Consider the following 27,982-nt stretch of genomic DNA (forward strand, 5'->3'; position numbering starts at 1 on the left):
GGTCAGAGACGAGTGAAGAATTTCTTGAATTTGTTAGAGAATAAATTAAATTATTACCAGTTCCTTTTCCTGGATGTACCAACCAAGAAAGTATGAGATGGGACCCTAAGGACACTCCACTACCATAAACCTACAAGCACTAATAAACTATTGAAGTGGGATACCCACCACCCCATCCTCCTTAAAAAAAAGCAATATCCAAGGGCCAATTTTTACAGTTGAGATGAAACTGCTCTAATGTCACAGATATTAATATACAGGCAATAGACATGAACACCAGATTCATGGAAAAAGGTACCCGCAGTACATTTTGGATTCCACACGATTGTTTGCAGAAACAAAGGAGAGACAGACACTCCTCCATACCTAACCAAGAGAGCAAGAAAAAGATGGGATAACACCAGTAATAGGAACTTGTGACAATCAGAGTGACCTTAGCTTTAATGTACTCCGAAAACCCTGACCGACCTGGACCTGAGGGTGCTGTGGGATCTACTCCCACAATAACTTCCCAGGCCTGTCTGAACACTCCTAGCCTGTTTGACCGCCTCTCTGGGGGCCATATACCCAGACTCGCTCCTGTATATTGTTGCAGTGTCAGTTCCTGTCTGAACACTCTCCTAGCCTGTTTGTCTCTGTGTCCGTATCTTCCCTTTTCCTCCAGTCTCTGAACCTGCACCTAACTCCTACTCTTTGTCTCTGTACTTCTGTTGTGAGTTTGGAGTCCACTCGCTACTTCATTGCAAGTACCTTGTGTGTATCTGGTTCTGCTTCACCCTTCCAGTCTGTTCAGTGTGAACAGAGCCCTGTCCTCTCTGCTCTGCCTTGCTCACCGCTCAGGCTGTTCCTTCTTGCTCACCGCTCCGACGGTTCCTTCCTGCTCTGCCTTGCTCACCGCTCCGGTGGTTCCTTCCTGCTCTGCCTTGCTCACCGCTCCGGCGGTTCCTTCCTGCTCTGCCTTGCTCACCGCTTCGGCGGTTCCTGCCTGCTCTGCCTTGCTCACCTCTCCGGTGGTTCCTGCCTGCTCTGCCTTGCTCACCGCTCCGGTGGTTCCTGCCTGCTCTGCCTTGCTCACCGCTCCGGTGGTTCCTGCCTGCTCTGCCTTGCTCACCGCTCCGGCGGTTCCTGCCTGCTCTGCCTTGCTCACCGCTCCGGCGGTTCCTGCCTGCTCTGCCTTGCTCACCGCTCCGGCGGTTCCTGCCTGCTCTGCCTTGCTCACCGCTCCGGCGGTTCCTGCCTGCTCTGCCTTGCTCACCGCTCCGGCGGTTCCTGCCTGCTCTGCCTTGCTCACCGCTCCGGCGGTTTCTCCCTGCCCTGCTTGCTCACCGCTCCCACGGTACCTCTCTGCTCCGCCTTGCCCACCTCTCCAGCGGTTCCTCTCTGCTCTGCTTGTCTACCTCATCTGCGGTTCTGTTCCTGAATCCCAGTCTGTACTGGACCCTATCCAGCCTGTGCTCCAACCTGCTAGTACCTCCCCGTCTGCACGCCAGCCGTACTTGTCAGTACCCTCCTGTCTGCATACCAGCTGTGCCTGCCAGTATCCTCCTGTCTGCACTCCAGCTGTGCCTGCCAGTGCCCACCTGTCTGCATGCTAGCCGTGCCTACCAATACCCACCTGTCTGTGTGCCAGCCTAACCTGCCTGTTCCTGTATTCCCCGGTGTGGGTCAACAGCCGTGTCCGGAGTCTGGCCTGGAGTAGCACCTGGTCCCTCTGCTCGGTTCCTCCCTGGTGCACGGCATCTTTAGCCATCGTGCTACCTTGGTCGGATCGGGTTGACGCTTAGTTACGCCCCTCCAGGCACTCTCTGGTTCATGGTACAGTGGAATCACTAAATCACGCACACGCCAGTCAGCCCGGGCGTGTGCATAACACTGTTTAGTAATACACAAGGATCACCACACTTGTTAGTCTCTAATTATGCAATAGGGGTCAAATATGACCATTTAGGAATATACTGTGGGCCACCATCCCATATATTTTGTAGTGATAAAGTAGATCTACATGCCTGTTGCATGATGTGAGGATGTGCAATACTTGTTTTTAGTCTCCCATGACGCTGATCTCAGAGAGAGGATTTTTCTGTTGGTGGAATGCAATCAATACCATGTGCGCTCTGGAGTGGAATGCAGACATCTGGGCATGTGCATTTGTGGACAATGATCCTAGAGGCGCTCCTGCGTGGAATGATAACTATGGGCATGCACAGTCACAGGTATGAGTGGCGCGGCGGCAATCAGTTTATCTGGCTTTTCAGTGTAAAGCACGTCACTTCCCGACATGCACACTAGGTGATGGACATTATCGAACCTCTAGCTCATGAGAAGTAGCGTAGGTGCAGTACATTATTGTAGACAGACTCCATTCTGTATATCCTGTGACAATTCTCCTCTAGGAATGGAAATGGGCCTCCTAGTCTGGGAGGGGTTTTGGATGAAGTGGGCTATTTAAACATGGACACCTGGCTATTAGGCACACTATGCTGAACATCATGAATTATCATCACTGTATCAAGCCTCCTGATGAATCTATTGGGGAAACGCATTGAGGCGGATTATTGAAACATTCTCTGAGTACCATACCCTTTCCTTTATACATATCGTAGGGGTTTTTCTCACTTGGGTGCGACGGGAGGAAAACATGAGGCATGTTCCTTTAAGGCTGAGTTCACACGATGCGTTTTTAATGCGTTTCCGCAGCGTTTTTGCAGTTGCGGAAACGCATGAAAAACGCATGGTAGAAGGGCAGCAATGTTCCCCAATTGAAATCCGCATGTGCTGTGCCCATGATGCGGATTTTTCCGCAGCGTAAACGCTGCGCTCAAAAATCCGCAGCATGTCAATTAATTTTGCGGAAACGCTGCTCTTTTGCCGCCATTGACTTGCATTAGACCGCATGGAAGCCGCATCACTGTATATGTTGATGCGCTTTTCATGCGGTCTAATGTGCGGATGGTACCCGGGTGTGGAGGAGAGGACTCTCATCCAGACCCAGGTACCATTGAAAAAAAAGGAATAAAATAAAAAATATATATATTCTCACCTTCTGACGGCCCGCGCAGCGCTCCTGCTTGGTTCCCGGGCACTTCGCGGTTGAATGAAGGACCTTCGCTGACGTCAGAGTCATGTGACGGGTCACGTGACGCTGACGTCGGAAGGTCCTAAAGTCTTCACTGCCGGTTGCATGGATTTATATAGTGTGAAGTTGACAAGCACTTTCCAAGTGATGCTAAAATCGCTTGGGAAGCGCTTGTCAACCCGCATGCGGAAATGAAAGTGAAGACCGCTTCATTTCCGCATGTCCCTGGCAGGAAACCGCATGTACAATCCGCATGTGTTTTTTCCTGCCAGAGAGATGCAGAAACGCTCAGGAAAAAATCTTGAGCATTTCTGCATCGTGTGCACATACCCTAAAAGTTCATGTGGGTTTATTGCTTCATAAACCCAGAAGCCAAACAGAAAAGCAAATAGCCTTTAGATCAGGCAAACAAAGTAAATGTTCTTAGCAGGTCTCTGCTCAGCCAGGCTTGTGTGGCACACAAGCTGGAGTAGCGTCCAGTGTCCTGGCTTGGTCTGAAGACAAACATACACAGGAGGTCTTCTCCCTCCAAACACACAGACCATGTGCCAAACAGCAGCCTCCATTTTATAGGCTGTTAACCACACCCAGAGGTGAGGTATGTGGGTAGCTGGACCCGCCCATTCTCTTTTAGCTACCCGTAACCCGGCTCCCAGGTGCACCAAACGATCCTCTTAGTGCTTATGTGCCCTAGAGAAACACTCCGGGTTACATCACAGAGACTATCCATCTCTGTGATAACTCCCATCGACTACGCGACCATTAGCCACCTTACATGTATCCCCCCTCTGCCTTAAGCCGTGGGGCTTGGGACCTTCTTCTACCAGACAAGGGATTCTGGAGAGGGCATCGGCTTTACCATGTAGCTTCCCTGCTCTATGTTCTACATGGAAGTGGAAGTCCTGTAGGGCTATAAACCAGCGGGTGACCCTGGCATTTTTCCCTTTGTTTCCCTTATCCATCTGAGTGGGGCATAGTTGGATACTAATTTAAATTTTCGACCTAACAGTACGGTAAGGTGTCCACTGCCAATTTTATGGCCAAGCACTCCTACTCTATGACTGAATAATTTTTCTCTCAGGAGGACAGCTTTCTACTCAGGTAGAGGACAGGGTGCTCCTCCCTGTGTATCTCCTGGGAAAGGACTGCTCCTAAACCGACATCTGAGGCATCTGTCTGGAGTATAAACTCCTTCTTGAAGTCCGGGGCAACCAGGACCGGTTGCCTGCACAGAGCCAGTTTCATCTCTTGAAAGGCCATCTCCTCCTCTGCAGTCCACTTGTCCATGGCTGATTTTGTCCTTTTAAAGGAGGTCAGTCAGGGGTGCGGCCATCATGGTGAAGTTTGGGATGAATTTTCTGTAGTATCTGACGTTTCCCAGGAAGGCTCTGACTTGCTTTTTCTACAGCGGTCCACTTTAGTAATTTGGGGTTTTATCTTGCCTCTACCCACTACATATCCGAGGTACTTGGCTTCTTATTTTCCCCATGGCACATTTCTTCAGGTTTATTGAAAACCCTGCCTTCCTCAGAGCATCAAACACAGCCTGGACTTCTTCCAGATGACTCTCCCAGTCTGGTCTAAAGATAATAATATCGTCCAGGTATGCTGCGGTATATTTCTTATGGGATGCAAGGATGCGATCCATGGCTCTCTGGAAGGTTGCAGTGGCCCCCTGCAGTCCAAACGGCATCTGGATATACTAGAAGCATCCGTCCGGCGTAGAAAACGCAGTCTTCTCTTTGGCTCCCTGTGCCATGGGGATCTGCCAATATCCCTTCGTCAGATCCAAGGTGGTTATTTACCTTGCTGGCCCAAGCCTCTCGATCATCTCATTGACGCGTGGCATGGGATATGCGTCAAATTTGGAGCCCTCTTTCAACTTCCGATAGTCGTTGCAGAATCTCCACTCACCATCGGGCTTTGGGACCTAGACGATCGGGCTCGACCAACCGCTCTTGGATTCTTCAATGATACCGAGCTTCAGCATACGAGCCACCTCTTTTGGAGATTAACTCTCGTTGCGCCTCCAGTATCCGATAGGGCTTCAAGTTCACCCGCACATGTGGCTCCGTCAGAATCTCGTGTTCTATGAACCTTGTGCAGCCCGACAATTCCGAGAACAGATCCTGGTTCTTCTGCAGCAACTCCCGACACTGCTGTTTCTCAGCCTTCATTAGCGTTTCCGCTATTGCGCCAACGTCACCTTCTGGGTTGCCCAGCAAGCATTTAGCATCCACAGCTTCTCTGTCTTGCCACGGCTTGATGAGGTTGACGTGGTATATCTGGTATGGTTTACGTCGTCCCGGTTGATGAACCTTGTAGTTCACTTCACCCACTTTTTCCAACACCTCATATGTCCCTTGCCACTTAGCCAAGAACTTACTTTCCACCGTAGGAATTAGCACAAGGACTTGGTCTCCCGGATTGAGTTGCCTCACTCTGGCTGACCAGTTGTAGACTCTGGCATGAACTTCTTGTGCCTGGAGGAGATGTTATTTTACGATTGGCATCACCTTCGCAATCATCTCCTACATCAGAGCGACGTGCTCGATAACGCTCTTGTGGGGCGTGACCTCTGCTTCCCAGGTTTCCTTTGCGACATCCAGGAGACCCCGCGGATGTCGGACATGCAGGAGTTCGAATGGCGAGAACCCTGTAGAGGCCTGTGGAACCTCTCGGATGGAGAACAGATATGGTAGGAGACAGTCCCAGTTTCTGCCGTCCCTTTCTATGACCTTCCTCAGCATACTCTTCAGAGTCTTGTTAAACCGTTCGACAAGGCCATCTGTCTGAGGATGGTATACTGAAATCCTCACTTGGGAGATTTGCAGGACATTGCATAACTCCCTCATCACCTTACTCATAAAGGGAGTTACCTGGTCTGTGAGTATCTCCCTTTGGTAAGCCTGTTTGGGAAAACACGTGGACCAACGTGCAGGTTATACGCTTTGCAGAGGAGTTTCTCAGTGGAATCTTTTCAGGATAGCGTGTGGCATAGTCCAGGATAACCAATATACAGTCATATGAAAAAGTTTGGGCACCCCTATTATTCTTAAGCTTAATGTTTTCTAAAAATTGGTGTTTTTGCAACAGCTATTTCAGTTTGATATATGTAATAACTGTTGGACACAGTAATGTTTCTGCCTTGAAATGAGGTTTATTGTACTAACAGAAAATGTGCAATCTGCATTCAAACAAAATTTGACAGGTGCATAAGTATGGGCACCCTTATCATTTTCTTGTTTTAAATACTCCTACCTACTTTTTACTGACTTACTAAAGCACATTTTTTGGTTTTGTAACCTCATTGAGCTTTGAACTTCATAGCCAGGTGTATGCAATCATGAGAAAAGCTACTTAAAGTGGCCACTTACAAGTTGTTCTCATGTTTGAAGCTCCACTGAAGAGTGCCATCATGGGCTCCTCAAAACAACTGTCAAATGATCTGAAAACAAAGATTATTCAACATAGTTGTTCAGGGGAAGGATACAAAAAGCTGTCTCAGAGATTTAACCTGTCAGTTTCCACTGTGAGGAACATAGTAAGGAAATGGAAGAACACAGGGACAGTTCTTGTTAAGGCCAGAAGTGGCAGGCCAAGAAAAACTTCAGAAAGGCAGAGAAGAAGAATGGTGAGATCAGTCAAGGACAATCCTCAGACCACCTCCAGAGAGCTGCAGCATCAACTTGCTGCAGATGGTGTCACTGTGCATCGGTCAACTATACAACGCACTTTGCACAAGGAGAAGCTGTATGGGAGAGTGATGCGAAAGAAGCCGTTTCTGCAAGCACGCCACAAACAGAGTCGGCTGAGGTATGCAAAAGCACATTTGGAGAAGCCAATTTCTTTTTGGAAGAAGGTCCTATGGACTGATGAAACCAAGATTGAGTTGTTTGGTCATACAAAAAGGCGTTATGCATGGTGGCAAAGAAACACAGCATTCCAAGAAAAACACTTGCTACCCACAGTAAAATTTGGTGGAGGTTCCATCATGCTTTGGGGCTGTGTGGCCAATGCCGGCACCGGGAATCTTGTTAAAGTTGAGGGACGCATGGATTCCACTCAGTATCAGCAGATTCTTGACAATAATTTTCAAGAATCAGTGATAAAGTTGAAGTTACGCAGGGGATGGATCTTTCAGCAAGACAATGATCCAAAACACCGTTCCAAATCTACTCAGGCATTCATGCAGAGGAACAATTACAATGTTCTGGAATGGCCATCCCAGTCCCTAGACCTGAATATCATTGAACATCTGTGGGATCATTTGAAGAGGGCTGTCCATGCTCGGCGACCATCAAACTTAACTGAACTGGAATTGTTTTGTAAAGAGGAATGGTCAAAAATACCTTCATCCAGGATCCAGAAACTCATTAAAAGCTACAGGAAGCGACTAGAGGCTGTTATTTTTGCAAAAGGAGGATCTACTAAATATTAATGTCACTTTTCTGGTGAGGTGCCCATACTTATGCACCTGTCAAATTTTGTTTGAATACAGATTGCACATTTTCTGTTAGTACAATAAACCTCATTTCAAGGCAGAAACATTACTGTGTCCAACAGTTATTACATATATCAAACTGAAATAGCTGTTGCAAAAACACCAATTTTTATAAAACATTAAGCTTAAGATTAATAGGGGTGCCCAAACTTTTTCATATGACTGTATATTCATGCCCACGAGCAGATTCAACCAGGGGACCGACCAAGTCTATATCAATTCTCTCGAACGGCACTTCAATAATGGCCAAATGGCACGAGGTGACTTCGAAAGTGAGAGGTGGGTGTTATGATCTGCTACAGAGACTAAGGAAAGGCAGGAGATCTGTCCCTACAATAGTGCTAAACTAGATCCCTACGATGTAACGGGGAACCTGATCCTGCGATCAGACCCGCTAAAGTCCTCGGCTAGTCTGAACGCAGTCCTATAGATGTGGGGGAGGGATCCCTACAAGATCTAAGGACTGGGATTTAGTTGGACACCTCCTACCAGAAATAGTAGCAGTCAAAGACAAACACACAACAAAAAGCAAAGAGGTCATAAGACCTAGCAAAACTAACAGAGTACGGCAATAGAGCAACAAGCTAGCTCAACAGTAGTAAATACAAATGAAGTCCAGCAAAGCCAGGAGGGCGGAGCCGGATTAAATAGGCAAAATGGTCATATGACCAGCAAACTAAAAAAAACCTAACAGGAGAGTTGTAACAGTACCCCCTCTTCTAAGAGGATCCTCCGGATCCCCTAGGTCCAGGCTTACCAGGAAACCTCCTGTGAAACGCTCGGACAAGTCTGGGGGCAGAAACATCATCCGCCCTCACCCATGAGTTATCCTCAGGTCCGAAACCCTTCCAAGCGACGAGATACTGCAAACTCCCTCTATACCGTCTAGAATTTAGGATGCGGGAAATTTCATATTCCCCGTCCTCCACCACCGGAGGAACAGTGGCAGAGGCGTCACCATCCGACACATCAGCTTTTTCAACAGAGAAACATGAAACACCGGATTAATCCTCCAGGACGTAGGAACCTCCAGCCTAACAGCAGATTGGTTAACTATCTGAAGTACCTTAAAGGGCCCTACGAACTTGGGACCCAATTTTTTAGAAGGAATCCTCAATCGCAGATTCTTAGAGGACAACCAAACCATGTCACCAACAGCAAACAAAACCTCTTGCCGTTTCCTATCAAAGTACCTCTTAGATTTTTTGTTAGCCTCCTGAAGATTACCACGCACATCCGTCCAAACTCTCTCCAAATCACCGGAAAAACTCTCCTCCTCAGGCACAGCCGAAACCAATTTGGAAAATGACCAAAAAGACGGATGTCTCCCAGAACAACAAAAAAAAGGCGAACACCCAGCAGAAGAGGATGTATGGTTGTTAAGAGCAAATTCAGCAAGTGGCAGAAACTCAGACCACCCCTCTTGATTGTCTGCCACAAAACAACGCAAGAACTGCTCAACATCCTGGTTCTTCCTTTCTGTCTGGCCATTAGACTCAGGATGATATCCGGATGAAAACGACAAATGAACTCCCAACCTGTCACAAAAGGCACGCCAAAAACGAGCCACGAACTGAGGTCCCCTATCAGAAACAATGTCAGTAGGAACACCATGTAGTCTGACAATCTCCTTGACAAAGGCCTTAGCGAGTATATTTAAGTATTGCAGGTCTTGCCCTATGTGCCAGTTAACCACTCCCACTGTTACAACTCTCCTGTTAGGTTTTTTTTAGTTTGCTGGTCACATGACCATTTTGCCTATTTAATCCGGCTCCGCCCTCCTGGCTTTGCTGGACTTCATTTGTATTTACTACTGTTGAGCTAGCTTGTTGCTCTATTGCCGTACTCTGTTAAATGGGGAAATCTTGTGTCAGCCCCTGGCTCCTGTGCAACCCCATTTATAACAGTGACATTATTAAAGGCTTCCTTCAGAGTTAGGTCTCTATGCTGGGCAGACCCAAAATTCTCACTGGTCACTCCTAACTCCGGAATGGCAGACTCTGGGGGCGCTACCTCCTTATCCTCCACAAGGACACAAAAGGGAATCCTGTCAGACTCTGGATGTGGTGATACCTCATCAAGGTTAACTGGTTTCTTATCTGAGCCAGCAAGCCGGGAACCCTTCCCCCACAGATCCCAAAACAAACAAAAGTCCCAGCCTATAATAATAGGGTGCAATAAGTTCTGAACGACGCCAACCTCGTGGGACTCAGTACTGTGGGCCGTTTCAATGTCCACTCTGGCAATGGAGTAATCCTTAGCCTCACCATGAATGCACTGAATGCCAACTTTTTTCCCCGGGATCATTTGGTGAGGAAGGGTGGTCCTCATAAGGGTCACCAGAATCCCGGAATCTAGCAGTGCCATTAACTCCCGTCCGTTCACCTTCACGTGATATGCTTGTGGCCCCTCGCTAGGTGAACAGTTTACACTGCAGGCCAGATAAGCATAATATGAACAACGGCATCCTATGCTGCAATCCATCGGCTCAGGGATCAGGGGACAACGGGCGGCTATATGGCCTGGGCCGCGGCACCTCCAGCAAACAACGTCACCCTTAGGGACTTTGGATCCCCAGTATGGAGTGGGCTGCCTTCCCAAGGAATCTTCAACTCCCTGGTATCTCTCGACCTGTCTGACCAGTTCATCCACATTCTGGGAATCACCCTGGGCAACCCAAGTCTGTATGGGCCTCGGCAGGGAGTGCACAAACCGGTCCATCACCACCCGCTCTACCATCTGCGCAGGCGTAGAGGATTCCGGCTGCAGCCAATTCTGAACCAGGTGCAACAGTTCAAATATTTGGGAGCGAGGTGGTTTGTCCCGGTGATACGCCCAGCACTGAACCCGCTGTGCCCTGATAGTTATTGTCACCCCCAAGTGCAAGAGAATCTCAGTTTTTAGCTTGGCATACTCTTTGGCGTCCTGCAAAGCTAAATCATAGTACACCTTCTGGGGCTCTCCCATCAAGTATGGCACCAGTACCTCTGCCCACTGCTCTGGCGGAAGTTTCTCCCTCTCAACGACCTTCAATGTCATCCCCAGGGGTCATTTTCTGCAAAGCCCGTTTTACTGCCTTCGGGACGTGGGAGTCATCAGCCGGACCTAGGTTTGGGGCATTCTTCCTGCCCTGGATGGCGGTTGCCAGAAGCTGCATCTGCTGCCATTGTTCCTGCTGGTGCTGCTGGATCTGCTGTAGCAACAGCCTGTTGGTCTCCTGTTGCTACAATGGCGATGCTTGCTGGCTTGCAACAGACTTCACCCAGGACATGCAAGTTTTCCTGTAGCAGTCACACATCTCTGCTGAGAACACTGCCCGCACGTCTAACACCAATTGTAGAGGTTTTACTCACTTGGGTGCGACAGGAGGAAAACGTGAGGCATGTTCCTTTAAAAGTTCGTGTGGGTTTATTGCTTCATAAACCCAGAAGCCAAACAGAAAAGCAAATAGCCTTTAGATCAGGCAAACAAAGTAAATGTCCTTAGCAGGTCTCTGCTCAGCCAGGCCTGTGTGGCACACAAGCTGGAGTAGCGTCCAGTGTCCTGGCTTGGTCTGAAGACAAACATACACAGGAGGTCTTCTCCCTCCAAACACACAGACCATGTGCCAAACAACTGCCTCCATTTTATAGGCTGTTAACCACACCCAGAGGTGAGGTATGTGGGTAGCTGGACCCACCCATTCTCTCCTAGCTACCCATAACCCGGCTCCCAGGTGCACCAAACGATCCTCTTAGTGCTTATGTGCCCTAGAGAAACACTCCGGGTTACATCACAGAGACCAGCCATCTCTGTGACACATACCTCTCGTCGACTACGCGGCCATTAGCCACCTTACAATACCTTGATACATATCTGGTTTTATGACTTCCCCACGGCTGATTAAAGGGAATCTGTCACCCCCTGGGACTTATCTGACCTCTAATATGGACATACAGGTGGTAGAAATGTGAATCTATACATCTATGCCTCATATTAGAGGTCTGTTTGTTGTGAAATGGCTTTTTATTCAGTGAAGATTCCTATGCTTGCTGGCCAGGAGACGGGAAGAAATCCCCGCCTACTGTGTTGATTAAAATATTTCCCCCCTTCCCTGCATGTCACAGTGCCCTGTGACGTGCACTCGCCATGTCCAGATCCCGCGCCTGCGCGCTTTTTATGGTACTGACGCACTTGTACTCTGTACTATGCAGCCATAGTACTGCAGAGATCTTGAGCCAAGGCGCCGGGAATTCACCGTGATTCACCGGCACCTGCACACAAGATCCCTGCAGTACTATGACTGCATAGTACACAGTACAGCTGCACCTTCCGTAAAAAGTGAAGTGCGCGGGACCTGAACATGCTAACTGCACATCACAGGGAACTTCTTCGCGGCCCGCAAGCATCGGAATCTTCACTGAATAAAAAGCCATTTCACAGCAAACAGACCTCTAATATGAGGCATACAGGTAAGTATAGATTCACATTTCTATCACCTGTATCCCCATATTAGAGGTTAGATAAGTCCCAGCGGGTGACAGATTCCCTTTAATCAGCCATGGGGTAGTCGGTTGAGTGGATTCCCTTTAATAAATACTCACTTAGCCCCATTCTTCGTGCAGGTACTAATGAATCCAGGACCTATGAGATTTTTACCAAATGATAGTTGGATAGTTAGGGGTGTATCATCCATAGCGTCTTCCCACACGGCCACTATGGTGCTCGTGAAAAAACACAGAATTTGAGCTTGGTTTTAGTTGGTATCCATGCAGCACATAAATGTATGTTTACTAGGGCCATTAATCAGAAAAAAAACCTATAAGAAGAAAAATGGTCATAAACCCTGCTGTAAATAAATAAATAAGTAAAAAGCAAAAGTGCATTTAAATAAAATAGGGTTCTTCGCAACACTGTTTTTGATCAAAAATAGCATGAAAGCTATCCCACCATGGCAAGGTGCACCCATTCAGGATAGGCCTGCTATGTATAATAAAAACCTTACCATGTGTCGGCCTCAAACTTCTGTGTGTGAATCAGACATGAGATCTAACGTGATAGAAGATTACAGTCCGGGGAAGACGGGAAACATTCATATAGACGGCCGGTGGAGATGTAGTCAGTGAAGCACTCTGGCTAAATATGTTTCAAGAGCCGTAGTAGAAGATGAATATGTCGTCCTCATCATGAAGTAGTTATTTCTCATGTCACGTGTAATGAAGATCTCCTGCAGTATTGCTAATGCTGATTCTAGTGTCGGTAAATGAGGCGAGAATTAGCAATAAGGAAGATGAGTCTTTGAGAAATGTGTTCAGCTACAGACTCCAAGAAAGAAACTGCTTGTTGTCTGTGGCCTAAAATATATAGGTTTTATTACTATATGTAAAGAAGAAAACTAAATACTGTAAAATAATATATCTCCTCATATGTTTCCTTTTATTATCTCCAGTAATTGTATTATTACACAGGATTTTTATGATGTTACATAGGCTCATCATCTTCTCATTCAGGTCCCTACAATATCAGATCCTCTCAGTGAATATCTTCTATTTAAGAGAATTTTCCTTATGGACCCATCAAAGATGAATATGGACAGAGACAAGATGGCGGAGAGGATATTACACCTCACCCTAGAGATCCTCTTCCGGCTTACTGGAGAGGTGAGAGATTCTGATGACGTCACATTACATCATTCTTATCTATGGGAATAACAGATGGACAGAACTGGAGAGGTGAGGACTCTGGAAATGTCTGTAGTGAGATTTAATAATGTGTCTCTCCATAACCAGGATTACACATTAGTGAAGAAGACCGCTAGTGTACGCTGTCAGGCCCCTGTGTCTAAGGGATGGGAAAGACCCCTGAGCCCAATCACAGGGCCTCCATCTCACCCCTTGATACATGAGGACATCAATGACCAGAAGATTCTAGAACTCACCTACAAGATGATCGAGCTGCTGACTGGAGAGGTGACATTGCTGGGACATTATACAGTAACGCTATGAAAGGATCGGGGGGATGACTGTATCATTATATGTGTCGGGTTCCTATAAGGTGTCAGGATGTCACCGTCTATTTCTCCATGGAGGAGTGGGAGTATTTAGAAGAACACAAAGATCTGTACAAGGACATCATGATGGAGGTTCCCCAGCCCCACACATCACCAGGTAATAGACAGGACTAAATACACACGGCCTATAATTATCTGTATGTAAAGATTGAATTCAGTCTCTGTATGTGTTTCTTCCAGATCTATCCAGTAAGAGGACAACACCAGAGAGATGTCCCCATCCTTTTCTTCCACATGACTGTAAACAAGAAGATCCCAATATTCCTCAGGATCATCAGGTAGATGGAGAGAAGGTGTCATGAGATCTCCCCTATGATGTGTAGACGGCTGTGAAGGTCTTGTGCTCAGTCTTGTTTTATCCACCAGTATTATATGTTTTCTATTTGTGTAATGAGAACGGTGGAGATGGCAGGATTAGAACTGATCATAGATGTGACTTCTCATCTGTTTGTGACTTTTACAATATTTGTTTCAGGGTGAAGATCTGACCCATATTAATACTACAGAGACATATGTGAGGGGTGATGAGCGGTGTAAAGAGGAGATTCCTACATATGACTACCCAGGTGAGTAGTAACCACTAAATGCAGAGAAGTCACAGATTCTTCTCAGTCACCGGCTGTGGCTGCTTTATCGGTTGTGTAGTCCGGCTGTATTACTATCATGTGATCACCATTTTGCCTCTAAACCACAACATTCTCTTCCACCCAAAACTGTTCAAATGATTTTGGGCATTGAAACCCTTTTCCATAGAATTTACAACCTGGATGATCCACCTACTCCCTGTGATTAGAAGACGTTACCTGCCCAGATCTGTAAACCACAAAGCCAGAAAATCACTTGAAGAAAAATATGATGGGACTGTAAGTGAAAGCGGAGGGTAATGATGCTGTTGGCTTCCTAGATCCCTGATATCTTATTGGATGAATCTACCTTCTCTCCCTTCTGCGCTGCTGAATGTGCTCATATGGTCCCTACAAGACCAGGTCCAGTCTTTCTGGCCAAACTTCACATTTATGATCTACAACATTAAATTTGCAGTGACGGCCAAATGTGAATGTCTGTACAATAACAGCAGAGTTTCCCTTTATCCTGACTTTTCAGTTTCTTTTAAAACCGACTAACTTCAAACTAGATTGTGATAAACTAAACAGAAAAAAACATTACACCTGTGCCACGATATATCTCTAAGATAAATTTAAGACACCTCATCTCTGCATTATTATAAAAAGTTTTCTTTGAATGTCTAATATTTCTTCTTGAAAATCATCTGACAGAAAATATTGTCCCTTACGATAGTTTAGATTACGAAGAGCCACCGAGCCCCATACTCTAATTACCCCAGAGAGGTTTCACCACTAGTTACTCACTACTTACTGATGGAGACTGTTGAGATTGATTATTTCAGTAGATGTGTTAGGATCTATACACTCAGTTTTGACTATAGTAGTTAGTACCCAAAATACTCTGATTTAACCCCTTCCTGCAGCCAGTTTTGTGTTCCTATCTGGGCCCAGTTTTCAAATCTGACGCGTGTCACTTTATATGGTGATAACTTTGGAATTCTTCTGTTCGTTGTCACCTGGCAGTTGAAAAGATGGCTACCACAAACAGGCTTGGTGCTATCTACTCCATTTTCCAGATCCCAGGGTTTGCCTTGCTCATCATCCTTTAACCCCTCTACATGGATTTGGACTTAGACAGAGACCCCTAAGCTTGGGCCATGGTGTTATCTAATGTTCTGTGGTGTGAGATGGCAAGGAGAATAGTCAGATAGCCGGGTCAGAACATGGAGGTCAGTGAAAATACAAATTCATACAAAAGTAGTCAGTAAATGGGCCGAGGCCACAACAGGAAACAAATACACAAGCCGGGAGCTGAGCACAGAGGACTGAACCAGAGGAGAACAAGGCTGTATCTGGCAGCTTCCCGCAATATGCTTCCAGCTTTAGTAGGGTGCGGTGCTTTCCAAATGGCTGAAGCAGGGAGCAGATTAACTGCCAGACTGGATGGTACTACTGTCACACTGTCACAGAATACTGGAGGTAGGGGGCCTAAGCTGACCCTAAGCTGGGGCCCTGACTAATCCCTAAACCTGGAGGTACTGTTAAAGGTACAGAGGTCCAGGCCGCCAGCGTAACCCCTACCTCCTGAGGATCCCTGCACCTCAGTAATCTAGTCCTGAGAAGGACCCCGATCACAACAATTGGGAACCAGAAATAATATGCCCACACACAGTATTTAGACGAACGAGACAGTACAAGGGAAAAACCAAAACCACCTTGCATACAACTTCTACACAACTACAACAGAGGGAACACCAACGGGAAAGGAGATAAATGATAAAGCGAGGAAGGGAAAATACACTCCAAATACACTTATCTCAGCAACTCCAAACACCACGCTCCGCTCTGTAAGTCTGAATGAAAAGCTTTCACCGACACTTCCCAAACAGACCTGCAGGAATATGAAGGAGTCTCACTAAAGAAGCATTGATTGCAGCTGGGCGAGGCTGGACCTCAGCTAGCCCAGAGAGAGAGAGAATTAACTCCTTCACTGCCGAGAAAGCACAAAGCACCAACAAGTCAGCTGCGAGAAGTCAGGCTGTGTACTCGTGACGATCTTCGTGGCAACACACCCGTGACAGTACCCCCCCTTCTACGAGGGGCCTCCGGACCCTCAGGGCCAGGTTTATCCGGGTGAGTCGTGTGGAAGGCCCGAACTAATCGGTCTGCGTTAATATCCGACGCAGGAACCCACATCCTCTCCTCAGGACCATACCCCTTCCAATGAACCAAGTACTGAAGGGACCGGCGATTAAAGCGTGAATCAATGACCCTCGATACCTGGAACTCCAAGTTACCATTGACAACCACAGGAGGGGGAGGTAAAGGTGACGGTACCACCGGCGCCACATACCTCTTAAGCAATGATCTGTGAAACACGTTGTGAATTTTAAACGTAGGGGGGAGGTCAAGACGGAATGCCACCGGATTAATAACAGAACTGATTCTGTACGGCCCGATGAACCTGGGACCCAGTTTCCAAGAGGGAACCTTAAGTTTAATATTCCTGGTAGACAACCATACCTGATCGTTCACACTTAGGTCCGGACCAGACACTCTCCTCCTATCAGCCATACGTTTGTATCGGTTCCCCATAGTATTCAGATTCTTCAGCACCCCTCTCCATACTGAAGCGAGAGATGAGGAAAATCGTTCCTCCTCCGGAACCCCCGAAGAGCCCCCCCTACTGAAAGTACAAAACTGGGGGTGAAAACCATATGCCCCAAAAAACGGGGACTTACCAGTGGACTCGCTCCGCCTATTATTGAGAGCAAACTCTGCCAGAGGTAGGAAAGAAGCCCAGTCCTCCTGGTTCTCAGACACAAAACACCGAAGATATGTCTCCAAGCTCTGGTTCATACGTTCCGTCTGACCATTGGTCTGAGGATGAAAAGCCGACGAGAATGACAAATGCATCCCCCGCCGTGCACAAAACGCCTTCCAGAACTTGGACACAAACTGAGACCCCCGATCAGACACCACATCGGAGGGTACCCCGTGAAGCCTCACAATCTCCCCAATGAACACCTGCGCAAGAGTTTTAGCATTAGGGAGAGCCGGAAGAGCGATAAAATGTGCCATCTTGCTGAACCTGTCCACTACAACGAGTATGACCGTTTTACCCGAAGACGAAGGGAGGTCCGTAATAAAGTCCATAGACAGATGAGTCCAAGGACGCTCCGGGATCTTCAAAGGTAAGAGGGCCCCAGACGGACGGGTATGTGAGGTCTTAGAGCGCGCACAAACCCCACAGGACGCGACAAAAGTTACCACCTCTTTATGCAAGTTAGGCCACCAAAACCGACGCGAGAGGAGATCCACAGTTGCTTTACTCCCCGGGTGTCCTGCAAAAACTGAGTTATGGTGTGCCTCGATCACCTTTTGTCGCAACTGATCTGGAACGAACAGTCTCCCTGGAGGTCCAACAGGGGCGTCCCCCTGAGCCTCCAATATCTCCTCCTCCAGCTCAGAGCATACTGCCGAAACCACCACCCCCTCCTGAAGAATAGGAATCGGGTCGTCCGTATTCCCGGCCCCAGGGAAACTACGAGATAAGGCATCCGCCTTTACATTTTTAGACCCAGGACGATATGTAACGACGAAATTAAACCTGGTAAAAAACAATGACCACCTAGCTTGTCTGGGATTCAGACGTTTAGCGGACTCCAGATATAGCAGGTTCTTGTGATCGGTGATGACGGTGACCGGATGAACTGCCCCCTCCAAAAAATGGCGCCACTCCTCAAAAGCTAACTTAATGGCCAAGAGTTCCCTATTGCCGACATCGTAATTCCTCTCAGCGGACGACAATTTTTTAGAGAAAAAGGCGCACGGATGCCACTTACCAGGGGACGAACCCTGTGACAATACTGCTCCCACCCCTACCTCGGAAGCGTCTACCTCTACAAAGAATGGCTGAGACGCATCAGGTTGAATGAGTATGGGTGCCGAGGCAAAACATTTTTTCAAGGAGGAGAATGCTTGACAAGCCTTGTCAGACCACCTAGAAAAATCCGTCCCCTTTTTAGTCATGTCTGTGAGAGGCTTAACCATGGACGAGAAATTACGAATGAACTTCCGGTAATAGTTAGCAAACCCCAGGAAACGTTATAGTGCCTTAAGATTCTCCGGCCGATCCCACTCAAGAACTGCCCGCACTTTCCCAGGGTCCATACGAAAACCGGACGCTGAAACCAGGATGCCTAAAAACTGGAGTTCCTGTACGGCGAACACACACTTTTCCCACTTGGCATACAGTTTATTATCCCGCAAGATCTGTAACACCTGTCTAACGTGCTCCTGATGAGACCCCAGATCCGGCGAGTAAATTAAGATATCATCCAGATATATGACAACAAACTGTCCCACCAGGTGGCGAAAAATATCATTAACAAAGTGTTGAAACACCGCCGGGGCATTAGTCAGACCGAATGGCATGACAAGGTTCTCATAATGCCCCTCCGGAGTGTTAAAAGCCGTCTTCCACTCATCCCCCTCCTTCATCCTAATCAGATTGTACGCCCCCCTGAGATCCAACTTAGAGAACCATTTGGCGCCCACGATCTGATTAAAGAGATCGGGAATAAGTGGGAGTGGATACGGATCTCGGACCGTAATCCGATTAAGTTCACGGAAATCCAGGCAAGGGCGTAGGCCTCCATCTTTCTTCTTAACAAAGAAGAACCCTGCAGCCACCGGTGAAGATGAAGGTCTAATATGCCCCTTAGCCAGACTTTCTGAAATATAATCCTTCATGGCCTGCCTCTCAGGACCAGAAAGGTTATACAACCTAGCTTTAGGTAACTTGGCCTCAGGGAGCAGTTTTACAGAACAGTCATACTCGCGATGAGGAGGTAGTTCCTGACACCCATTCTCCGAGAATACATCCTCAAAGTCCGCCAGAAATGGAGGTAAGACCCAAGGAGTAACCGCACCGATGACCGTGTTCATGCAGTTTTTATTACAGAATTTACTCCATTGGCTTATCTCTCTGGTTTGCCAATTAATAACCGGGTTATGCTTAGCTAACCAAGGAAGGCCCAACACTATAGGAGTGGGAAGACCCTCCAACACGTAGCAAGACAACAGTTCTTTATGTATTGCCCCCACTTGAAGTTTTACGCCATGCACAGCTTGCAAAAAACTTCCCTGACCGAGAGGCCTGGCATCGATCGAGAATATAGGGATGGGTTTAGCCAACTCACTCAATCGCATACCTTGAACCCGGGCAAACCGAGCATCAACCAGATTAGCCCCGGCCCCACTATCCAGAAGAACAGATATCCTCTCAGTTCTCGTACCCACCACCACCTCCGCCGGTACGAGAAACTGAGACGAACCTAGGGACGAAATACCTACTCCCAGATTGCCGTCCACCACACAACCTGGGATCAACAGTTTTTTCGACGACTCTTTACTCTGCAAGGGACGGGATGGACACCCCCCAATAAAATGTCCCTTTTTCCCGCAGAGGAAACACCTTCCTGTCTTATGGCGCACCACCGGTCCCCTTCCCCGAAAAGATGTCCCTCCTAATTGCATAGGCTCCTCCGGACTGACCAGGGGAACCACCATATGAGGGGACCTTGTAGGAGGTGGAGACATTACAGGGGTTAGAGTTATCCCGCACCTCTCCCGAAGCCGTCTGTCAACGCGAATAGCAAGGGCCATAGCGGTTTCCAGTGACGCGGGAGAGTCATACTGTGCCAACACATCCTGTAATTTGTCGGATAAACCATGACAAAACTGGCTCCTAAGAGCCGGGTCATTCCACTGGGTGTCCGTGGCCCACCTACGGAACTCCGAACAGAATTCCTCCGCCGGACGATCTCCCTGCTGAATCCTACGTAACTTAGACTCAGCAAGGGAGATCCGATCTGGGTCATCATATACGAGTCCCAGAGCAGCGAAAAACCCATCCACTGACTGGAGAACCGGGGAGCTTGGGGGAAGAGAGAACGCCCAAGATTGTGGGTCCCCTTGTAGGAGCGAGATGACAATTCCCACCCTTTGTTCTTCACTGCCCGATGACCGAGGCCGCAGCCGAAAGTACAATTTGCATGCCTCCCGGAAAACAAAAAACTTGTCCCGCCCCCCAGTGAACCTGTCAGGGAGAGCTACTTTAGGTTCTGGTCCGGCTTGCTCCAGAGGATGCAAAACCTTGGACCTGACGTCCGCCAGCCCCATGGACAAACTCTGCAACTGCCGAGCTAGACCGGCTACTGGATCCATGGTAGCTGGAGAAAAACTAAGTTGGTCGGTGAAAATGTCACACTGTCACAGAATACTGGAGGTAGGGGGCCTAAGCTGACCCTAAGCTGGGGCCCTGACTAATCCCTAAACCTGGAGGTACTGTTAAAGGTACAGAGGTCCAGGCCGCCAGCGTAACCCCTACCTCCTGAGGATCCCTGCACCTCAGTAATCTAGTCCTGAGAAGGACCCCGGTCACAACAATTGGGAACCAGAAATAATATGCCCACACACAGTATTTAGACGAACGAGACAGTACAAGGGAAAAACCAAAACCACCTTGCATACAACTTCTACACAACTACAACAGAGGGAACACCAACGGGAAAGGAGATAAATGATAAAGCGAGGAAGGGAAAATACACTCCAAATACACTTATCTCAGCAACTCCAAACACCACGCTCCGCTCTGTAAGTCTGAATGAAAAGCTTTCACCGACACTTCCCAAACAGACCTGCAGGAATATGAAGGAGTCTCACTAAAGAAGCATTGATTGCAGCTGGGCGAGGCTGGACCTCAGCTAGCCTAGAGAGAGAGAGAATTAACTCCTTCACTGCCGAGAAAGCACAAAGCACCAACAAGTCAGCTGCGAGAAGTCAGGCTGTGTACTCGTGACGATCTTCGTGGCAACACACCCGTGACAACTACTGGTCCCAGTCACCCTAATCTTAGTGGCTGGACAAGTCCTGCGCCGCCCAGAGCTTCCTGTTGTGACATCTCCTCCATCACCAGCGCCGCCTGCAGGATGAATAAGGCGGCTCCTGGTGAGAGTAGCAGACGTCGCAGGAGCAGATCCCAGAGGAGATGGGACCCACTATTTGCAGAAGCCCTAATGTGACCAAATGTCAGAAAACCAGAGCAGTAGAAATCCCCATAAAGTGACTCAATTTTGGAAATTATAACCCTCAGTGAAATAATCTATAGGAGTAGTGACTATTTTGACTCCACAGGCACTTTCTGGAAATTAGCACACAGTGGATGATGGAGAGTGAAAATTACAAATATATAATTTCATTACCCAACACATAGTGCCCAGATTGTGCTCCAGGAGACACACACCATAAATTAAGTGGGTTCTTCTCACTGTAGTAATGCCAAATACATGGATGCTAAATGTGTTTTGAGCGCACTGCAAGGCTCAGAAGTGAGGGGGAGATCTGACTTTGGGGGAGCGGATATTGCTGGATTGGTTTATGGAAGCCATGTTGCTTTTCAAAAGCCTTTGAGCCACTAATAATGTGGAAACCTCTGGTTTTCCATTGACAGGTGATGGACCTGAGTGGGGGCTTGTTTTTTGTGAGATGAGTAGAAGTTTTTATTGGTATTATTTCACCTACATAACATTGTTTGGTGGCTTTTTATTCCATATTTGGGAGGCAGAATTAACAAACAGTTGAACACCACGCTCCACTGGTTCATCCTATGAGGTTTTCTATTAGACTGTGAACTGTTATTGTCTTGGTGAATAATGACGGCTAACATAGGGCAAAATAAAAAAAAAAATCACAGAAAAAGATACAGCCTTACTAACACCAAATCATATAACAAATGCACTAGCAGGATGCCGCAGACCCCCATGATAAAGGTGGGGGCCGCGCAGGTGCAAAATACTTATGGAGCAACCACTCACAATCGTACCAATTCATGGAGGGAGTGGTTGCCTAGTATTAAAGATGCACACAGATGAAGCTTGCATAGTCACACAGGTAGTTTTGATGCACAGTGTCTGACTTAGGATACTGATGATGTCCATACTGGGTAGGAAGGCTGCCCAGCACTATATAAGTGCACCCCACATGGACAGACACCCCTGTACACCCAACCAACACTAAAATGCTAATGCATTTGTTATCTGATTTGGTGTTGGTAAGGCTGATTTTTTCTGTGATGTTTTCTTGCTAAATAATGATACTTTTACATAAAGTACATTTTTACGGAGAGTTTAAGTAGCAATATTCAACAATATAAACTTTAAGGATATGTTATTCATAAATAATAATTGGTTTTATTCTTGGCAGATGACAGTACCAGGAGATCAGAGGGACAGCTCACATCTTCAATTTTTAAATCAGATGATCTTGAGATCCCACAGGATACAATTGAAGTGAATGCCATTGCTCCAGATATACCATCATCCATTCACAGCAAAGATCTGCCATCTGATCATTTGAAACAGGTCCTGTCTTCTGATTCATTACCGACTACTAAGGAAAATCAAAGTCACAAAATAAGCATTAAAAAACAAATTGCTCCTAAAGCAAAGAAGCCATTTTCATGTTCAGAATATGGAAATAGTTTTTCCCTCGAAAAGTCTTCTCCTAAACATCAAAGCATTCACACAGCAGAAACTAGATTTTTTTGTTTCAAGTGTGGGAAATTTTTTAACCAGAAATCAGATCTTGTTAATCACCACAGAAGTCACACAGGGGAGAAGCCATTTTCTTGTTCAGAAAGTGGAAAATGTTTTACAGAGAAATCAAGTTTTATCAGCCATCAGAGAAATCACACAGGGGGGAAGCCTTTTTCCTGTTCAGAATGTGGAAAATGTTTTAGCCGGAAATCAGAATTGGTTAAGCACCAGAGAACTCACACAGGGGAGAAGCCTTTTTTCTGTTCAGAATGTGGAAAATGTTTTACAGCGAAATCAAGTAGTATCAGCCATCAGAGAATTCACACAGGGGAGAAGCCTTTTTCCTGTTCAGAATGTGGAAAATGTTTTAGCCGGAAATCAGATTTGGTTGAGCATATCAATACTCACACAGGGGAGAAGCCTTTTTCCTGTTCAGAATGTGGAAAATGTTTTAGCCGGAAATCAGATTTGGTTAAGCACCAGAGAACTCACACAGAGGAGAAGCCTTTTTCATATTCAGAATGAGGGAAATGTTTTACAGCGAAATCATGTTGTATCAGACATCAGAGAACTCACACAGGGGAGAAGCCTTTTCTTTGTCCAGAATGTGGAAAATGTTTTAGCCGAAAAATAGATTTGGTTGAGCACAACAGAACTCACACAGGGGAGAAACCTTTTTCCTGTTCAGAATGTGGGAAATGTTTTATCCTGAAATCAGTTTTGGTTAAGCACCAGAGAACTCACACAGGGGAGAAGCCTTTTTCCTGCTCAGAATGTGGGAAATGTTTTGTGAAGAAATCATCACTTCTTAGTTACCAAAGTACTCACACAGACGAGAATCCATTTTCATGTTCTTAATGCGGGAAATGTTTTACACGGAAATCAACTCTTAAACTTCAGAGGTCACACAGGGGAGAAGCCTTTTTCATTTTTAACCGAAAATTGTATCTTCATAAAGGGGTTGTCCACTACTAGGACAACTCCTTCTCATTCCTAATGTTTGGTCTTGTTAAAATAAAAACACTCATACGCACTTACTGTTCTGGCGCTGTTCCATTGGTGTCACAACTCGCGTTTCCGTAAGGATGTTGCATCATACAAGATTGTTACATCACACAATCCTGCCCCCAATCAACGCCACCTTTAGACGCATTGTACATCAACAGGAAGGACATGGCCTGGACATAGCACCAAGAGAATGCACACACTGAAAGCACTCTCTTCAGACCATGCTCCTTGGGGAATTATAAGCAATTTACAGCCTCAAACATGACTTTCGATATGGAAAAGAAAGAAGAGATCAGAGGTTAATCTGAGGTCCTCCACCTCCGTCAGCATGTCTGGTATGCAGCGTTTCTTATGGAAGGTCTTATCTTACTGCTCCGGAGCTCTTACTGCCTGAGCTCAGCTTGGAAAAAGAAGCATCCTTAACCCTCATGATGCCAGACAGCTCCAGACAGTAAGTCCTGCACCAACTTCTCTCTTAATGTAGGCCTCACAAGAAAACAGCTCCATAAATCTCCCTGTACTCTCACCAAAGCCCCCATGCTGAGCAGTGCTTGCTTCACAGGGACATTTACCCCACAGCCACAGGTTATTCTGATATGGGGAACAACATAACTTATTTGTATATCAGATTGCGTCTATCCCTACTAAAGAAGATATGGAGCAATATATTCAGAGGCTGGAGACCACATACAATACTGAAATACTTCCCCTCACTTCTATCCTGTCACAGCTTACTGACAAGGTACAGAGATTAGAGGATAATGTTGTCCAAGTTAGAGGCCATCATAATGCTCAGAAACTAAGACACGATCTTCACAACCAGTAAATAAACCATCTGTTTAAATCACAATAATATCTGGATAAGGGGTATACCTGAAAGCATCAATGCACAAGTGATTATGCCAACACTGCGATCATTATTCATAGTATCCTTGGTGATCCTATTGATAAGGAGGTGGAGATTTATAAGGCGCACCGTACAATAGGCAATCATGGCCCAGATCCTGAGCATCCAAGGGACATTATCTGTCGCATACATTTTTTCACTGTAAAAGAGGCCATTGTGAGTAAAGCAGAGGAGTTGGGTCCTGGTGATTTCAATGGAAAACGCATATAATTGCTCACATATCTATCCTGAATGACACTTGCTAAAAGAAGGGTATTGAAACCACTACTTGATGCCATCCGGGAAAATGGCCTGATGTACTCCTGGGGGTACCCATTCCAGCTGTATATTTTCAAAGATCCAAGCAACATGAGACCTATTTGTGATGCCCTGGACATTCCATATATCTGACTGGCCACCTGCTCCACCATTGCCACAGAGCGTTCCAGCACGTCACAGAAGGCGTTCAATGGATCATGAACTTGATGGTGATGCAGCCAGATGGGAAAGGAACCTGCCAATCATATGAGCTCCTGAAATGAATCTTGTCTTCCCTGATGAGAGACAGTTTGCAGATGCTTACTTACTTCTTTAACCCCTTTAAAGCCCATGACATACTAATACGCGTCAGTGCCCTGGGCTTTAAGAGCCTGACCTGTATTAGTACGTCATGGCGATTGCGCACGCACACAGGCTGTGCGGGCGCGATCGCCGCCGGGTGTCAGCTGATTGTTACAGCTGACACCCGATACTATGTGCAGGGAGCAGTCCTGCACCGCTCCCAGCACATTAACCCCCGCGATGCTGGGATCGAAGTTGATCGCGGCATTGCGGGGGCAAGGGGAGGTGATCGGCGATACTCACCTCCTCTTCCGGCTTCCAGCGCTGTCTGAAGCGGCTTCCCGGGTGTTGCCATGACGACCCGATGTCGTCATGACAACATGATGTCGTCATGACAACATCCGGGTCACCAGACAGCAGGAAGATTGCTTGGACATGCGCAATGCATCTCCAAACAATCTTCTCCCTGTCCAGCGCTGACAGCCTGCATGGCACAGGGATGGTGCTGCATTCCTGTGCCATGCCGGCGATCAGAATAAAAAAAGTGAAAGTCCCATAGTGGGACAAAGTAAAAAAGTAAAAAAAAAGTGTCTGAAAGTGAAAAAAAAATTAAAAAAAAATTGTAAAAATATAAAAAAAATAATCCACTAAAAATAAAAATATAATGTACCCATCAATAAATATTATTATGAAAAAAACAAAAACAAACAATAAAGGTATACATATTTGGTATCGCCGCGTCCGTAACGACCTGACCTAGAAAACTGTTCCACTAGTTAACCCCTTCAGTGAACACGGTAAAAAAAATAAAAAAAAAACAAAGCAAAAAACAATGCTTTATCATCATACCGCCAAACAAAAAATGGAATAACACGCGATCAAAAAGATGAATATAAATAAAAATGGTACCGCTGAAAACGTCATCTCATCCCGCAAAAAACAAGCCGCCATACAGCTCCATCATCTGAAAAATCCAAAAGTTATAGCTCTCAGAATAAAGCGATGCAAAAAAATATTTTTTTCTATAAAATAGCTTTTACTGTGTAAAAGCGCCAAAACATGGAAAAACTATATAAATGTGGTACCGCTGTAAACGTACTGACCCGAAGAATAAAGCTACCATATCAATTTTACCACACGCGGAGCAGAATAAAAAAATGTAAAAAAACACAATTCCTGAATTGTTGGTTTTTGTTTATTCTGCCTCCCAAAAATAGGAATAGAAAGCGATCAAAAAATGTCACGTGCCTGAAAATGGCACCAATAAAAACGTCAACTCATCCCGCAAAAAACGAGCCGTCACATGACTCTGTAGGCCAAAATATGGCGATGCAAAAACTAGATTTTAAAAAATGTGTCTTTTAGTGTGTGACAGCTGTCAATCATAAAAACCCGATATGATTCTGGTATCGCTGTAATCGCACTGACCCAAAGAATAAAGTAATCTCATCACTTATACCGCATGAGGAATGCTGTAAAAAATAAACGCTAGGGCTGGGGTTGGGGTTGTGCTAATGTTAGGGTTGGGGTTGTTTCTTTTTTCCAATGTAAAAAAAAAAAAAAAGATGACGATATGGCGACTAGTGTTAAGCGCAAGTGCTCGCTACTTGAGTTTGCATCGGGTGCTCGGGTATGCACTGAGTATCGCGGGTGCTCGAGTCTCCGCCCCATATGCTTTGCGGCCAAAAAAACCTCGCGGGGATTGCATGCCATGCACGAGCGATCCCCGCATGTATTTTGTGGGTGTCTAATAACCGTGAAACATGCGGGCGGGGACTCGAGCATTTACTTGAGCACCCGTGATGCATGGTGCATACCTGAGTACCCGATGCAACCTCAAGTAGCGAGCACTTGCGCTCAAGAGCAGTGACAACTTATTCAATATGATGACCTAATGTTATCAAATTCTGTGTCGTACCTCTGGGTTCAAAATGTTCGCTATACCCCTTAATAGAATCCTTGAGGGGTATAGTTTCCAAAATGGGGTCACTTGTGGGGGAGCTCCACTGTTTAGGCACATCAGGGGCTCTCCAAACGCGACATGGTGTCCGCTAACATATTGAATGGAAAATCGGCTCAAATTGTTAGCGGACACCATGTTGCGTTTGGAGAGCCCCTGATGTGCCTAAACAGTGGAGCTCCACCACAAGTGACCCCATTTTGGAAACTAGACCCCCCAAGGCACCTATCTAGATGCATAGTGAGAACTTGGAACCCCTAGGTGCTTTACAAATTGATCCGTAATAATGAAAAAGTATTTTTTTTCCACTTTTTCATTTTTACGAATCAATTTGTGAAGCACCTGAGGGTTCCAAGTGCTCACTATGCATCTAGATAGGTGCCTTGGGGGGTCTAGTTTCCAAAATGGGGTCACTTGTGGGGGGTTTCCACTGTTTAGGCACATCAGGAGCTCTCCAAACGCAACATGGCGTCCGCTAATTATTCAAGCAAATTTTACAATCAAAAAGTCAAATGGCGCTCCTTCCCTTCCGAGCCCTACCGTGCGCCCAATCAGTGGTCTTTTCCCCACATATGGGGTATCTGCGTGCCCAGGGGAAATTGCACAACAAATTTTGGGGTCCATTTTTTCCTGTTACCCCTGCGAAAATAAAAAATATTGGGCCTAAAGTAACATTTTTGTGAAAAAAGTTAAATGTTCATTTTTTTCTTCCACATTCCAAAAATTCCTGTGAAGCACCTGAAGAGTTAATAAAGTTCTTGAATGTGGTTTT

At 46.4% G+C, this 27,982-nt stretch overlaps 1 protein-coding gene across 2 annotated transcripts; it reads left to right on the forward strand.

Annotated features, from left to right (window-relative positions):
* Positions 1-13,415: 13,415 nt before the first annotated feature.
* On the forward strand, positions 13,416-23,828 carry LOC141197663 (uncharacterized). 2 transcript variants are annotated; one of them, XM_073662748.1, is made up of 5 exons: positions 13,416-13,528; positions 13,614-13,726; positions 13,810-13,907; positions 14,105-14,195; positions 22,464-23,828. In XM_073662748.1, the coding sequence occupies exons 2-5, from the start codon at positions 13,642-13,644 to the stop codon at positions 23,318-23,320; spliced, it is 1,131 nt and encodes a 376-aa protein (XP_073518849.1). In that variant the 5' UTR covers positions 13,416-13,528; positions 13,614-13,641; the 3' UTR covers positions 23,321-23,828. The 2 variants fall into 2 exon arrangements, with proteins under 2 accessions (XP_073518849.1, XP_073518847.1); XM_073662746.1 differs by lacking the exon at positions 13,416-13,528 and having other exon boundaries at positions 13,594-13,726.
* The last annotated feature ends 4,154 nt before the right edge of the window (positions 23,829-27,982 follow it).

Source organism: Phyllobates terribilis, unplaced genomic scaffold, assembly GCF_046119375.1.
Source record: "Phyllobates terribilis strain yellow unplaced genomic scaffold, ASM4611937v1 Scaffold_85__1_contigs__length_6476398, whole genome shotgun sequence".
Lineage (NCBI taxonomy): Eukaryota > Metazoa > Chordata > Amphibia > Anura > Dendrobatidae > Phyllobates > Phyllobates terribilis.

Excerpts from the sequence above, each read along its gene's own strand:
- LOC141197663 (XM_073662746.1), top strand. The coding sequence starts at position 13,594 with ATGTGTCGGGTTCCTATAAGGTGTCAGGATGTCACCGTCTATTTCTCC. Across the intron at positions 13,727-13,809 it reads CCAGCCCCACACATCACCAG|ATCTATCCAGTAAGAGGACA; the intron begins GTAATAGACAGG and ends TGTTTCTTCCAG. Across the intron at positions 14,196-22,463 it reads TCCTACATATGACTACCCAG|ATGACAGTACCAGGAGATCA; the intron begins GTGAGTAGTAAC and ends TATTCTTGGCAG.